The 16,457-nt window shown below is 36.9% G+C and overlaps 1 protein-coding gene across 1 annotated transcript in view; it reads left to right on the top strand.

The window, feature by feature from the left end:
* The window catches only part of TAFA1 (TAFA chemokine like family member 1), a 401,883-nt gene that overhangs the window by 345,727 nt on the left and 39,699 nt on the right, over positions 1–16,457 (top strand). Inside the window, exon 3 of the mRNA XM_039328677.1 lies at positions 5,407–5,547. Coding sequence (XP_039184611.1) covers positions 5,407–5,547 — 141 coding nt within the window. The remainder of the gene's footprint in view (positions 1–5,406; positions 5,548–16,457) is intronic.

Genomic DNA, 16,457 nt, shown 5'->3' on the forward strand with positions numbered 1-16,457 from the left:
AGCAATTTTGTGATCCAGTTCTCTTCTTAGGTTCCTTTTTTGTTAACTGGATTATTCTCTGTTAAAACAGGTCACACAAGTGTTCCAGAATCTATTAGTCAGCCTTTCTAAAGATCTCAGCCTTGAGCACTTGATTCCGGCATGTAAAGATGACACAGGATTCTATTATAGAGAACAGAATATTGTACTAGGAGAGGAAAGCCATGAAGCTATCTCAGGTTTCACAAATTCTCTCAACAAAACATCTGTCAGAAAGCAAGCTAGGCACTCAGCTTACAAATAAAAATAAAAAATGGTTTAAAATAAAAATAAAAATTAGACGATCAAGGAAAAAGGGAAAAGATTTGACTTGACCATCCCAAATTAACAGGATGCAGCATCAGCAGTAAGATCTAAAAGACTCCTGATACACAATCAGGAATGTTGTAATGATACCAATATAAGTACTATGCATATCTTTTATGTAAATAAGTCACCAGAAGGCCTGAATAGTTGCATAGGCTGCCAAGGTTGAGAGAGAGAGAAAATCTGCTGTGCTAGGGCATTTTTCTATTCCAACAGCTCTAATTAGCAAATAGTAGAGCTGGACTGTTGATTTTTCTTTATGTATTTATATAACCATTCTGAATGATATTTTACCTCCTGCTTCCCAGAAGCTTCTAAAGTGTGTTACAGTTAACAATTTGCAAACAAATTACAACATTTCAAACATCTGACAATGAAACTATGAAATAATTAAAATCCGAATAACTAAGTGTACATATTGTATAACATGTATAGAAAAACAGCACCTGTTAAGGCATATAAAAATTCCTAGAAACAAAGCTGAATGAAAATATTTTATTTCCTTAGTTTTCCCTTCCAGCTTTGAAGTGTTCCTAGCAAACAGAAGGGGAAGAAACGGAAGCAGTGACAGATTTTATTTTTCTTAAATGCCAAGATTACTGCAGATGACAACTGCAGCCATGAAATTAAGATGCTTACTCCTTGGGAGGAAAGCTATGGCAAATCTAGACACTATATTAAAAAGCAGAGACATCACTTTGCCAACAAAGGTCCATATAGTTAAAGCTATAGTTTTTCCAATAGTAATGTATGGCTGTGAGAATTGGACCTTAAGGAAGGTTGAGCGCCAAAGAATTGATGCTTTCAAATTGTGTTGCTGGAGAATTCTCTTGGGAGCCCCTTGGACTGCAAGGAGATCAAAGCAGTCAATCCTAAAGGAAATCAACCCTGACTGTTCTTTGGAAGACAGATACTGAAGCTGAAAGTCAAATACTTTGGCCACCAAATGAGAAGAGAAGACTTATTGGAAAAGGCCCCTGATGTTTGGAAGGATTGAACACAAAAAGAGAAGGGGACTGCAGAGGATAAGATGGTTAAATAGTGTCATTGATGCAATGAGCATGAATTTGGGCAAACACTAGGAGACTGTGGAGAACAGGAGGCAGTGGTGGGATTCAGCCAGTTCGCACCAGTTCAGCAGAACCGGTAGCTAATTTTTTGTTGCCCAGGCCCAGAATGGACTTCCAAAGAGGCATCCACATAGAGAACCGGTTGTTCACATATTTGAATCCCATCACTGACAGGAGGGCCTCGTGTGCTGTGTTCCATGGGGTCATGAAGAGTCAGACATGATTTTGCAACTGAACAACAACAAGTTTTACCTATTTAAAGTTTTAAAGTTTCCCTTGTCCAGGTTTTCCCTGACTACCCCAACTCATGGGGATGGTGCTAATCTGCAGTTCTCAGCCAAGGGAGTCTCTGTTGTCTGAGAGACATTTCCATCATTATGTGACCAGCATGAAAATATAGAATGCAGTAACCTTCCCGCCAAAGCGGTACCTATTTATCTACTCACATTTGCATGCTTTAGAAATGCTAGGTTGGCAGGAGCTGGGCTGAGTAACAGGAACTCAACCCATTGCACAGTGCTCAAATTTCAAACCCAGGCTGTCAGCTTTCCAGCTGACAAGCTCAGCGTCTTAACCACTGAGCCATTGCACCCCCTTTTCCCTTATCTGCATATCATCAAAAAGAGAACAACAGCAAAATAACAGTTAAGAGGTCTAATTGCAGATGATCTTACAGGAGATTATGGTGCTTGATACCTTGAAGGGTCTGGTACTAACAATAACAATTAACTCTCTTTTAATGTCAATGGATGGGAATGGATGAATAGGCCTTATGTACAATTTTTCTGTAAAATTCAAAGCTTGGGAATTTATGAGATGATAATTCTTTCACATTGCATTTCTGCTATGAGAGATTTAAGCGGAGTAGAATGCCATGGGCTTTGATAAAGCTCCCAGAAAGAGTTGGGTCAGAGACAACTAAAGCTGTTTCTGTGCCATACAGGAAACTGTTCTTGATGAGAAGAATTAAATATTAACCTCATGGTCTATCTTGTTTCCAGTTTGCAAACTCATCAATATTGAACCCCCTGAGAGCATGACCTAAAGTCTTTTACCTTAACAGACATTAACCAGCTTTGATCGACTCAGCCCTGAAAGCTGAAGGTTTGAATATTTAAAATTACATCAAGCTTTCTGCAAACATTAAGGGTTGACTCTTAGCAAGCAGTTCTAGGATGTGACATTTAAAGTGGCTGGGCTGGTTCCACCTTCTTTTTCAAAGGCCAGCTTATCACAAGAACAATACATCAAAATGGAAACCAACCCCCATCACCAATAAGGTCATTGTGACACAGGTGACATTAAAGAATTGCAAGAGAGATTCTGATATCGCTTAATTGCTATGGTATTTCCAAAGAGATATTGATCATCTGCATAGTTTGAAATATATCCATGGTAGATCCATCAATTTTGCTCAGTTTTTCATTTTTCCAACATTATGTTTGTACAGCTCATTTTGGCATCAGGTTACAGGATTTGCTTTTAAAGCTGTGCATTTAAGTATTACATGTGCATTATGGACTTCAGCACTTAGTGCTCAAAGTCTTGGGTTTCTGTCAGCAGATAGGACATTTTGACCAACAGTTTTCTTTACCTAGTGGCTGCTTGAATAACCAATTCATGCCAATTTTTCTTGTACTGTAGTTCTGCATACTTGCAAGGTGGGAATTGTGGTTCTCAGGCTGGAGATGACCATTTTGTAAACAGGCAACAATCTCACAGTTTTAAGGCACCAAGTGCAGACAAACTAATCATTAACTATGGAGGAAGGATATTTGCCTAAAACACTGGAAGTATAAAACTGTTGCATACTATGGTATGTAGTTTCATTCTTATCTGCAATGCAGACTCTAACCTAGCCATACCACATCTGTCAGTCTCCTGCCATGTCTGAGTACAGATAGTCCTTGACTTAACAACAGTTCATTTACTGACTGTTCAAAGTGACAGTGACTCTGAAAAAAGTAACTTATGACCATTTTTCACGCTTATGACTGTTGCAGCATTCCCACAGTCAAGTGATCTAAACTCAGATGTTGGCAACTGATTCACATTTATGACTGTTGCAGTGTCCTGATTCCCTTTTTTGACCTTCTGACAAGCAAAGTCAATGGGGAAGCCTGATTCACTTAACAACTGTGTTACTTGACAAATGCAATGATTCGCTTAGCAACTGTGGCAAGACAGATTGTAAAATGGGACAAAATCCACTTAACAAATGTCTCCCTCAGCAACAGAAATTTTGGGCTGAATTGTGGTCATAAGTTGAAAACTATCTACATGTCTAACCCAGGGATATCCAACTTTGGCAACTTTATGACTTGTGGACTTCAATTCCTAGAATTACTCAACCATATGGCTGGCTGAGGAATTCTGTGAGTTGAAGTTCACAAATGGTAAAGATGCGAAGGCTGGAGATCCCTGATCTAAGCTATGATACGGCAAGGCTTTGCCTTGATTTGTAAACCTAAGGAATGTGAAAATGCTATAATATTAAATCTGTCCATCTAGTTCATGTAGTTTAATCCTATCTACACTGATGGCCAATGTATGCCCAGGATTTCAGACAAGAATTCTCATTACTTATGAAATATTAAAGATTGACTGCATTAAAATTATGGCCTCAAACACTCCCTAGAAATCATCCCAGCCCGTTAGAGACTTAAGGCAGAGATTTGAATGGATTCATTCACTCCATGAAGTCCCCTAGGCAGTAGTCCATGTTATCTTAAATTGGACATGACTACAGCAAGGAGGTGATAGAAATCCATGTAACATTTTGAGACATAGCCAAGATCTAACATAAGACCACCTATATGTTTTGGGCTGCAGATTATTTGAGATTAGGTCATGGTCATCTGTAGGCAATGAACTCCTGGGCCTTACAAGACCCAGACATCAAGAAATAGAGAGTGAAATTCCTTACCACCAAAACATTGTAGGGGGCTCTACCGGCTGTTTAAAAATCAAAACTCAGGAGACCATAAGAAATTTCAATGGGCAACAGGAGAGCCAGAACACCAGCTAGATTATCAGCTTGTCTCTATGACCCAGTTTCCCATCATCTCCAGTTCTTCAGGAACATGATCTTAGAAAGTACGTTGCTGATAATCAGGGCCACTCCATTAATTAATTTACTGGCAATTATTTTCAACTAGTATTTATGTCAGAAATTGTAATGTAACTTCTGGCAGATTTATTTACATATCTACATATTCATATGGTGGGGGGACTCTTGGACTTGTTTCTGATGTCATGGCAACTCAAGTTGACATGGTGGAGAGTTTTGGGAATGGCACAGAAGTGTATGTTTTTTCTTACCTTCACTTCTTTTGCAGTGGTGGGGATGTATCTCAAATTCAGGTTCCTCTCCTTTTGGATAGGGTTAGGATCATATGATATATGACCACAATTTGCCTTTGGAATGGGCAGAAACCCTGGGTTTATATTAAAAAAAAATAAAACAGTGATCTTCCTGGATATTAAATGAAGAGTCAGCACATATCTAGGTTGCACATATAGAAGTCACCAGTACGTGTACCACTGCAGAGTTACTTAAAAGTCCAGAAGATTGGAGGAAGAAGTAAAATTATTATTTTTTCACTCTCTTTGCATCTCTTTCCAGATTTTTTGATTAAACACATAAAATTTTGAGTTTATTGTACTGTATTGTATAATATGAGATGTGGTGATGCAGTGGTTAGAATGCAGTATTGCAGGCTAAGTCTGCTGACTGCCAGCACTTCGATTCTTACCGGCTCAGGTTTGACTCATCCATCTATCCTTCCAAGATCGGTAAAATGAAATCGCTTAGAGAGGATTGTAAAGCACTGTGAAGCAGTATATAAGTCTAAGTGCTATTGCTATTGCTGTATGTACAGATTACATTTTTGAAATCCTGTCTTTTAACTCCACCCAAATACAAAATATTTAAATAATTGCTTTGCTACCCGGAGGAATCATAGTGATTTTGTTTTTCCTTTGTTTTCAGAAGGAGGAACATGTGAAGTTATAGCAGCACACAGATGTTGTAATAAGAATCGAATTGAGGAGAGATCACAGACAGTAAAGTGTTCCTGTCTACCAGGGAAAGTGGCTGGGACAACACGAAACAGACCATCATGTGTTGACGGCAAGTAGCTTGTACTGAATGTCATATGAATATGGATAAAATATTATAAATGCAAAGAAGTTTGAAATCAAGAGATCTGTATCAACATTTTAATATTGCTGTTACTTAAGGCTTCCATGCAGAACTGTAAATGAACAAAATGAATTTGGTTAAAACTGTCAAACAGTCTGAATTTTAAAACTTAATCGCAAATACAAAATACAAAGATTTCTGAAAATATGAAGTTGCTATGGAGAAGAAATAAAAGAACTTTGTAAATAGAAATCAGACAGATTCAAAACACTGCCATTTCTTTCATTGTAAGATTTAATTTTAAAAGCCATCAAGGTGAACCAAAAAAACCCCACCTCTTTTTTCCTAAGAGATCTAAAAACTGTATGAGTCAAAGAAAGGAATGCCATAAAATTTGCATTAGCCTGTTCATCACTGTTCAAAAAGCCATTATATTCCCTTTTTTTCTGACTACCATAGCACAATCTACTTCTTTGCATACCATTTTACTGCAATAGTCCTTTCTCCTTATCTTTGCACATTACGCTTATATATTTGAGTTTCTGTACAGACCACAGTATAAAATAGATTGTGTAAACTTGCATATCATGTGCACCAGGAGATTATTATAGTGTATGAAACTCAGGCTGTTTTTACCTAATGAGGTACCACTTTTTACAATATTTTCTGATTCTTGCAGAGGGGATAGTTACTCCCATTGAAATATTAATAAAAAGAAAAAGAGATAATAACAATAACAACAACAACAACAATAATAATAATAATAAAGTTGGAAAGGACTTTGGAAGTCATCTAGTCCAACCCCCTGCTCAGGCAGGAAATCCTATACCATTTCGGACAAATGGCTGTCCAGTGTCTTCTTAAAAACTTCCAATGTTGGAGCATTCACAGTTTCTGGAGGCAGGTTGTTCCACTGGTTAATTGTTCTAACTGTTGGGAAGTTTCTCCTTAGTTCTAGGTTGCTTCTCTCCTTGATCAGTTTCCACCCGTTGCTTCTTGTCCTGCCTTCAGGCATTTTGGAAAATAGCTTGACTCCATCTTCTTTGTGGCAGCCCCTGAGATATTGGAAGTTTCCCTTCTATCCCCTCATCTAAATCATTGACAATATTAAAGAGTCTAAGACAGAGCTTTGAGGTACCCCACTGCATACTTCCTTCCATGTAGATGTAGTTCCATTAAAGAAGGGGTGTCAAACTCGCAACGTCACGTGACGTGTCACAACATATTGCAACTTTGTTGCCATTGCGGGCAATGGGGTGGGTGTGGTTTCACTATGATGCATCCAGCCCGTGGACCGGCAGTTTGACAACCCTGCATTAAGGACTACATGTTGAATGTGGTTGCTCAGCCAGTTATGAATCCATCTGTCTAACCTACATTTTTCTATTTTATCAGGCAGTAGTCTGTAGGTACTTGTGATCTACATTATCAAATACTCTACTGAAGTTCAAATAAATTATGGTCACAGCATTTCACTGATCCTCTAATTTTGTCACTTTGTCAAAGAATGCAAAAATATTTGTCTGGCATGATGTCAGCTTTTAGAATTAAGGAAACTGAAATGCCCAGACCTTTGTCAGTGTTTGAGAAGGTCTAGGTAGGGGGCATCTACAGTGCTGTAAAAGTGCAACATTCTCATGAATAGAAAACAAGTTACAAAAGACATAGAGTTTTGTTGTCCAATAAATAGCTGCTGCTCCCTTCCAGGAGTGGGTTTCTCATTCAGCCTAATAGAATTAGTCCCACTTGAGAGGTCCTTGGTGCTCTCTGAACTTGGATATTTTCTTCCAGATGTTTCATAATCCAAACTAGATAACTAGGAAAACTAATGTAGGTTAGGACTGATGAAGAGAAGGATGAGGGGGGACATAATAGCAGTGTTCCAATATCTCAGGGGCTGCCACAAAGAAGAGGGAGTCAAGCTATTTTCCAAGGCGCCTGAAGGCAGGACAAGAAGCAACGGATGGAAACTAATCAAGGAGAGAAGCAACCTAGAACTAAGGAGAAACTTCCTGACAGTTAGAACAATTAACCAGTGGAACAACCTGCCTCCAGAAGCGGTGAATGCGCCAACACTGGAGGTTTTTAAGAAGAGACTGGACAGCCATTTGTCCGAAATGGTATAGGGTTTCCTGCCTGAGCAGGGGGTTGGATTAGATGACTTCCAAGATCCCTTCCAACTTTACTATTATTATTATTATTAATTTGAATAATGAAAGCTCTGCAAGAAAGCAACTAAGCTCAGAGAGCACCAAGGACTCCTCATTTCATACCTAAACTACAAATATTCTCCTTTATTAATCCTACTTGTAGGTTTAACTACAACTCAGAAGTAATCACAGGATTTAAATTGTGATGCAACTTGCAAAAAACTGAAGACAGGATATGTCGTTTGCATATGGATATTGTTTTTTAATTTCAAAAAGTTCCCTTTGTGTTGCCCTTTGTTTAATTTACCTTGATAGATTAATACCTGAAATATCCGCAGTGGATGAGATCTTTTTTTAGTCACCAGCAAATTTTATCTGACCTTATAATATAATATAAATACTCCAAAAACAGTAGTAGATTATGCTATGTTTTCTTTTCTCTAATTTCAGACTTTCTGTTATCTCTTTTTTGGACATAAAGTCAATTCATAACAGAGCAAGACCATGATCATATAGCTATTTATATTAATTAAGGTTTTTTTTTACAAAACTTGGATATTAATTCAGAGTCACTGAATGAGACCTTTATTATTTATTCCAGCTGACAAAATTAAGTATTTTACAACTCACAGTACAGCTGAACACTATCCCACAATGTTTCTCTTGACTTATTTTTTTAACACGTACACACATATGCACACTGTATTTCCTTTATCAGCTTGATAAATGTTGTTAGACTCCAAAATTATGAAAAGTAATTATTTTGAGTTTTTAAAGTGTGCCTACTTTTTATATGATTCATTCTAATTGCCAAAACAGATATACTTGTAGATTAATAATTAAATTAACTCAAAGATTAAAATAGCGTACAGAAAATAAAAGAAAAGGATTTCCAGGTCTTTTTATGAGAGTATACTAAGGATCAATAATGCATCCTTTCTGTCATTCTTAGGTGCCATGCAAAATTATACAGAATTAAAAATGGTTTCAAGATCAGATCACCAATCTCATAAGACTTCACTGTTCTTGCACGAGACTTTAAATGTAAGGTTGCTGACATTTTCTGAGATGGGATGGTGGTCTCATATAAGATTTAAACCAGAGATAGATAAGAGAGAGAAAGAGAGAGATGAAATATTTTCAGGGAGGTCACCATCTAAACAGTTATTGTTAACTGGAAGATATTCTAGTTGTTGTAGTTCTTAAATAAATATCCAATTTATTATATTAGATATATGTATATTACATTTGCCCAGTGATCAATTGCTCACAAATCAGTCTAACATGGAAATCTTGCCTAGTTTTTGAATTTCATGGAGTTCTCAGCATGTACTTCAAGTAGAGGAATAATGATATGAAGCAAACCGATGGCATGAAGATATTCTAGAGCATCATTTTCCCCAAATGCAACCTCTCTAATCCAACCCTCCTGGTAAGCACAATGTATAACATATACTCTATGCAGAATGCCATGTAGAAGCCTTTCTTCCCTGGTTTTAGAAGACAGTTGGAAGAGCTAAAATGGGGTGAAGCAACTGAATCCTTTTCAGAAGGTGAAGGTATCAAAATAGTGTATTTGGCCCCTATCTCCAAAGAACCTGGTTGTTATTGTTTCTAATTTGGGTGCCTGTAATGCAGGAAACAGAAGAATTTCACCTAAATATATCCTAGCTAGAGTTCAATAATGTGAAATTTGGAGTTAATGAAATGGCATGCACTTAGTTCTGGTAGCTTCTGAGCCAGTCCTTGATAAATAATTTGTATTATATACATACAGTAACTGCTCAATATCAGCATTTGAATCTAAGGGAAATTGCTCACAACCAAAAAGCCAATAGTTTTCTATTTATCTAATATGTACCTTAGATCCTATCAAAGAGCACTTCTCTCTCAACTCCTTAAAACTACTTTCAATCAATTCTTATTTCTACGGAAAGAAAGGAAAATGTTATTTTAAATCTAATGAGTCAGCTTCTCCTCCCTCTAGGTGTGTTCCAGCCTACCTAAGGAGAAATTTCAGGGTTCCTTGTTGTTAATGCAGTATCTGTAGAAATAACGAGCTGGCTGGGTAAATTATTTTTTCACTCTAGGAAAAAAAAATAGAGCCTTTCTTTCTAATGCACCTCTGGAAACTGGACAGCAGATTTTGTGCCTTCTTTTTTCACTATTTCAGGAATTCTGATGGTTTCATTTGTTGAGAGAGGTGCAAGAAGAGACATAAAGTGCATCATTCCACACTCAGATCTATTTAATACCTTCAGACAAGGAGATGCAGAACCTGGAATTTCAGAAGGAAAATGAGTGTACTCATACAGCAATATTCAACATCTGTCTGTTTGCTCAGAATTCTTGGTATTATGTATTTGATCATGTATAACTTCCATGTACATTTTGGCATATTATCTCCATTTGAGAAATGCTACATCTGAAAGGTGTGCTTAGAAAGAAAGAAAATATTTGGCTTGGATCCTTCCCAAGGGTACATTAAATTCAAATATATTTGGACTGATTGTTTGCTTGGTTCAAGAGTGAATTGCAGAATCAGTGAACCTACAGATGTTGCTCTCATTATCGACCATCCTGAGTAAGCTTAATTGAGCAGTTTCAAAGGGCAGAATTCTTTGGCATAAGAATTTTGGCTTTTGCAAATTCTGTGATTAAGAATACCTGCTTTGTAGCTCTTTCATAATTATGTGAAAAGGGGTCAAAAAAAAGGGCAATGGACCATTTGAAGCAGCGTTCAAGCTATCCATCAAAAGAACTTAATTCAAATTCAGAAAAGGGGGAAAGAACTTCCATATGAGAATACTCCCATAAGCAGTGTTGCTAGGGTTTCTGATCTCATATGGAGAATGATCCTTAGTCTGGCAGTCTTTTCCCACAACCAACATGCTTCCTTGAAATGCAGCTTCAACCCTTCTCAATTGTTTTTCCCCTTCCCTGTAAATCCCAAATGTTTTTACTGGGTGAAGACTATGGATTCCCTTATCTCTCCATGCTTGCTCCCACTCTTGCTTTTCATCCATATGCGTTTACTTATTTAACTATACTACAGCTTTCAGTATTTTCCTCATCTTTGGTTTTCTTTTGTACCATCCATGGCACAGTGAGTGGATGGGAAAGTTTCTTCTTTTCTACAGTGTTCTGGTCCAACATATGGAAGGCTCCATAAATTTGTCTTTTTTTAACAGAGATGACACTGAATCCACAATACCTTTGAATACAAAGCTATAGTACACAATAGGAAGTTCCAGACTTTCACTATATAACTTCTTGACCTCGTCCTTAGTCTGATACTCTCTATCAAGTTGACTTTTTGAAGCCATTGTTTTTCCATTTCCTTTCTGATGAAAAAGGAATTATGATGTCTAGTGAGCATTGCACTTCAATTCCATTCATTCTGGTGATCCAGCTGCAAACTATTTTTAAAGCCATACAAAATCAAAGCAAATGAAACTAGCCATATATTGTGCAATCAAATATTTCACTAAATTACCTCTGATGCCTACTGTAGTTCTCCCCACTGGAAATTTCGGTCTGAAGGGCTGGCAGAAAAAGAATTCCAAATGGCAAGAAAATCTTTCAGAGAGAAATCCAAGGTAATAAAGAAAAGGTCAAAGACTGTTCTGAGCCAAAGGACTTGCTCTGTGGTGCTAAGAGAACAGTGCTGAAGAATGAAATCAAGCCAGGTCTCAGAGCGGTTAAAGTTTAACACAACTCTGAAGTTAATACAATAAATTACTGCGACTACTCAATGAATAGACTGAACACTGCAAAGGCTGTAAGTCATTCCAGAAGAGAGAACATAATAACAATATTTCCTCATCAATAAATACATCCTTAGCAGAAAAACAAAGTGTCAAGTGAGAAGTGTACAAAGAGGCACACACAATCATAATCTGAGCTCTGAATAATTGTGAATTGTGTAAATAGCAACAGAAGGTAATAGATGAGTTTCCAGAACATGGGGACTCTTGGACCTATAGAAAGACCAGTGATTTGGGAATTCTTTCTTTTCACAAGAGTTCACCACAATAAGAACATTATAATGAGAAACATTCTTGAATTGGCTTGGGATTTTCTGTTTATTTCTCCTATCCTTTTTATTATTATTTTTGAGCTATTGTTAGTCTGAGATATTATTGCTGATTTTAGTAAGTTACTCACAAAACCTCTTTGGCTGGAGGGTTGGGTAAAAAAAAATACTTAAAATAACAATAATGCAAATGAATAAAAAGAGGAAAGGAAAGAAGAAAGATTTAGAGATTTAGAGATTGTCACTGTTACAGTCAACTATAATTCTAATGAGTTAGCCAAATTTCATTCACTTAAAAAGCTTCCAAAAGTCAGGAATGTAAAATTTAAAATTTAAGAAGGTATGGAATGCTTGGGATTAACATAATGGATGCAGCCTTATCACACATTTAGATGTTTAGGTTTCTGTCTGGAGTTTTATTGTGGTTTTTAATCTCTTCAGTAAGACTGAACTTTTTCTCTACACTCAGTTTGACAGGATCAATGCTCTAAAAATAATATTGTTAGACATCTGGTCAAAGAAGAATAGTTTTAGTGCCTTCAAGCTCTTTCTCCACATAGACTAATGTATACAGATTTCCAGGGAATAAATAGTGAACAGAAGATGACTCCACTAAGAGGACAGTTAACTACCACAGCAGAATGAAGATCTGGGTGAGAAGACTTGGGATTGTCCCCAAGTGCTCCTGACAATTGCTTCTCATGAGGACACCAGTCTGCAGTGGGTATAGTACTCTGGAAATTGAGGGAATGCCATCTTCACCCATACTGCAGCTTTATGGGAGAAGGAAATAAACAGCAATTAGATTTTGATTTTGGAAACTTACAGCCTAAGCACCCAAATGAATTTGAAATAAGTTTGAAATTGATTAGAAGAATACTCCCTGTGGGAAAAATCTGTTTGAATCTTTTGGGGGGAAACATGATAAAATGGGACTTGGACACTAGAGGGAATTTGAAGGAACTAAAGATTACAATTAAAGAAGAATACTTAAATTTGACTTACTAATAAAGAATGAAGCAAACTGCTTTAACATTGGATATGTTGAGGCATATTTGTGAATAACAGACCCAAAGTTAATTTTACAAGTGTCTGACATTCTAGATAGTCTGTATTTAAAAGATATTATGGAACAATTTTTATCAGCAAGATAGAAAATGGTAGAGACCTAATCTAATCCTTTATGCATCTGCTTAGAGATCCCACAGATGCTTGTTCTGCACATCTCCGAGACCATAGCTTGTACTTAAACAAAACACACTTTTATGCCATTCTACGGTATTGTCACAAATTTATTCAGATCTGACAAGGTACAAACACAACTCAACAAAGCTCTGTTGGAAGCAAAATTATTTCAAGCAAATGCATGAAGCTTTGGGATGAATTCGCAGCTGGTAAAAACATATTCAGCTGAACACTGGAGAGCTGGGATTATGCTGAAATGCTGTCATTTGGGAGAAAAGAAAAAAGTACAATAGAGAACCCAAATTCTTTTATTATTATTTTTTTCAAAAACAGAGTGAATATTTTCCCCCGCCCTTAAAACAGATCGGGTACTGAATCGATTATATAGCATAATATGTTGCTGATTCATATTTTGATCTAAGGCAAATATAGGGTAGTATTTGCAAAATTCAGTCTGATACACGTATAAAAAAGTCCTATTTAATTATGATTCTTGGCTAATCGGCTGCTAGTGGGGGGGGGCTCCAAAGCAGAGAAACCAGGAACAGCTGTCCCCCTCAGATAAGGAGGCTGCATCTTCCCACTTCCATTCATGAATTTCTTACAAAAAAAAAATAGGAAACAATTTGTTTATTTGTCTGCTACAAAAATTTAAGAGGCAGCATAGCCACCTAGAAATGCTCCCTGCCCGTTCTGGGCCCTCACTGATTTTTTTTTCTCTTGACTGCTCTTTAGCATGCTTCACAGAGTTGTTCCTATGAAAAGGCAAAATTATATCATAGTCCACAATGAATCATCTGGAAGAACAGGAAAGAAAGCATAATAAATAATTACATGTGGCAATGTGCAATCTCATCTTCAGCGATTCACTCTGAAGGGCCTTACTCTAACTCCAAATAAGCATGCATAAGATCGCAATCACACCATCCATCCATGTACATTTTTATTTTGCAGCGAAGTCCTTTTAAAGGGAGCATAATATAAGCAGGAACTAATCTGAAAATAAAATGATAAGAATAGTATGTTTGAATGCCTGAAGAAAATGTTGAAAAACCTTGCAATGGGATCTGCGCCTTCCTTTCTGAATCATCAGCTGTAAAACAAATGGTCTTAAACAAGAAGTAATATTACTCCACTAATGGGTATTTAAAATAATTATGTGCTAAAATGTGATGCTATTTCTGAGTTTAACTTTTGAGGGACGTGACAAGAGTTTTAATGCTGGTATTGTTTTCCAAAAGACATCTTTCCTTTACTCTTGACTCTTCCTCATTGTCTACCACATGTCCAATAGAACTAGTTTGGCTGAAGACTAATTTCACTGTAGGAAGCCAAGAAATTTGGAGGTTGTGCAGTTGACCTATAATGAAAGACCATGGCATTCATTTGTGACAATTTAACTAAAAAGCATATAAAGACCATATATTTCAGGCAAAGCTATTGCTGTTATTAGAATTTTCAAATGTTTTGGTCTTCAGTTGTTCTTCTTCTTCTTCTTCTTCTTCTTCTCCTTCTTCTCCTTCTTCTTCTTCTTCTTCTTCTTCTTCTTCTTCTTCTTCTTCTTCTTCTTCTTCTTCTTCTTCTTCTTCTTCTTCTTCTTCTTCCTCCTCCTCCTCCTCCTCCTCCTCCTCCTCCTCCACCTTCTCTATAAAAAGTAGATTCTTATATCTGCAGTGGATTTCTGTCTAACCAAAAAGTACCACATTCTATTTTACTATATCTGAGAATAAGGGAAGGTTTCCAAATAAGGTGATATATCTACAAAGCAACTTTGATTTCTCTCTTATGAAAAATTAATGATTGTTAGAACTGAATTTCCTAAATTCTACTAAAGTTTTTCAGATAAGTCAGTGAACTCTTCCCAGCTAATTTACATGCATAACACACTGTAGTGTTTCAAATCAATCTCAAGGGATTTGGTTTAAGCCAGGGTCTTAGTGAGAACTCCAGTCCAAAAGTAAGAACACATTGTTGAGATTTTAAATAGGCAGCAATATATGCAGTTCTTAGTACATGCATTAGGAAAGAGAGAAATGTTCTCCACATCAAAGAATTAATGAGTTTTCAAATCTTGATCATTTGCTGTAATTGCTGAAAGCTATTAGATGGGACCGAACACAGTACAGCTGGTAATTTTGGTGATGTTTAGGAAATGCCAAGGTGCTTTTATATTTGTCATTTTTGTGCTTGAGATGGATAGATAGATAAATAGATAGATAGATAGATAGATAGATAGATAGATAGATAGATAGATGTATATCAACCTGCCTCCAGAAGCGGTAAATGCTCCAACACTGGAGATTTTTAAGAAGAGACTGGACAGCCATTTGTCCGAAATGGTATAGGGTTTCCTGCCTGAGCAAGGTGTTGGACTAGATGACCTCCAAGGTCCCTTCCAACTTTATTATTATTATTATTATTATTATTATTATTATTATTATTATTATTATTATTATTATATATAAATATATACCCTATATAAATAATATAGGGTATACATTCATTTTAATTGCATTAGATTTATATTATTTAAGTACTACTTGTAAGCGTATTACTTTAGATTACTTTTTCCAACCTAATATCAATAAAATGTTAATGTTTTTAAAAGCCCTAATTTTAAAGAAAAAATGCTAGTGTGCTCATGCCCACAAAAGCCGTTTAAAAAAAACTAAATACTAAGGGCAAAAGACTGTAGCCTTCCCAACTGGCACCTACCAGAGACCTTAAAACTACCATTTACATCATTCTCAGCCAATATGGCCACTTAAAAGAGCGCAAAACACACTGAGTTGATTCTTGTTGGCCTGCATGCCACCAACTTTTTCTTAGTCTTCACAGCTCCAAAAAATAGTCAGGGGTTTTCCTATGGTTAAACATGTTGTTTGAATCCAGACTGTCTGCCATTTCTGGCTACCATTAGACTCACTTTATAACTTTACCTGTTATAAAACATCTCAATTTCTCACTTTTTGGTTTATGTTGGCAAGATCTGGAATGATTAGCAAGGCTTTTCCACCACTCAAGGTGGGATATTCCTGCCTCCTACTTTTCCCACCACAACAATTGGTAAGCTGGACTGAGAAAGCATGACTCACCCAAAGTCACCTAGCTGGATTTCATGCCTAAAATGGGACTAGGACTCATAGTCTCCTGTTTCTAGGCCAGCACTTTCACCACTACATCAGACTAGCTCTCATGCCCATTCCTACAGGATTATCTGCATGCAAACAAGCTGTCATGGTTCCGACAGATGAAACTCTTCAAAAAACTTTGAGGCATTGTTTACCTTAAAGAATCTTTATTTTGAGTAGCATAGCATCAGTACTGGCATAATCGAAGCCAAAAACTAAATTCCCCTCCCCTTAGCACATAGTATCAAAGCACAATTCCCTCCTCCAATTAGCAGTCATAAATCACATTCCCCAATTAGCTTGAAGCATGGGCTTCCTCTCCTGTTCTCCAGCCCGCCAATTTCTTATCAGCTCTGGTTACAAAAAGCTTGTTTCTCATGCTGGGTCCAGTGTTGT

Source organism: Crotalus tigris, unplaced genomic scaffold (assembly GCF_016545835.1).
Source record: "Crotalus tigris isolate CLP2741 ecotype Arizona unplaced genomic scaffold, ASM1654583v1 scf7180000024383.4638030, whole genome shotgun sequence".
Taxonomy (NCBI): domain Eukaryota; kingdom Metazoa; phylum Chordata; class Lepidosauria; order Squamata; family Viperidae; genus Crotalus; species Crotalus tigris.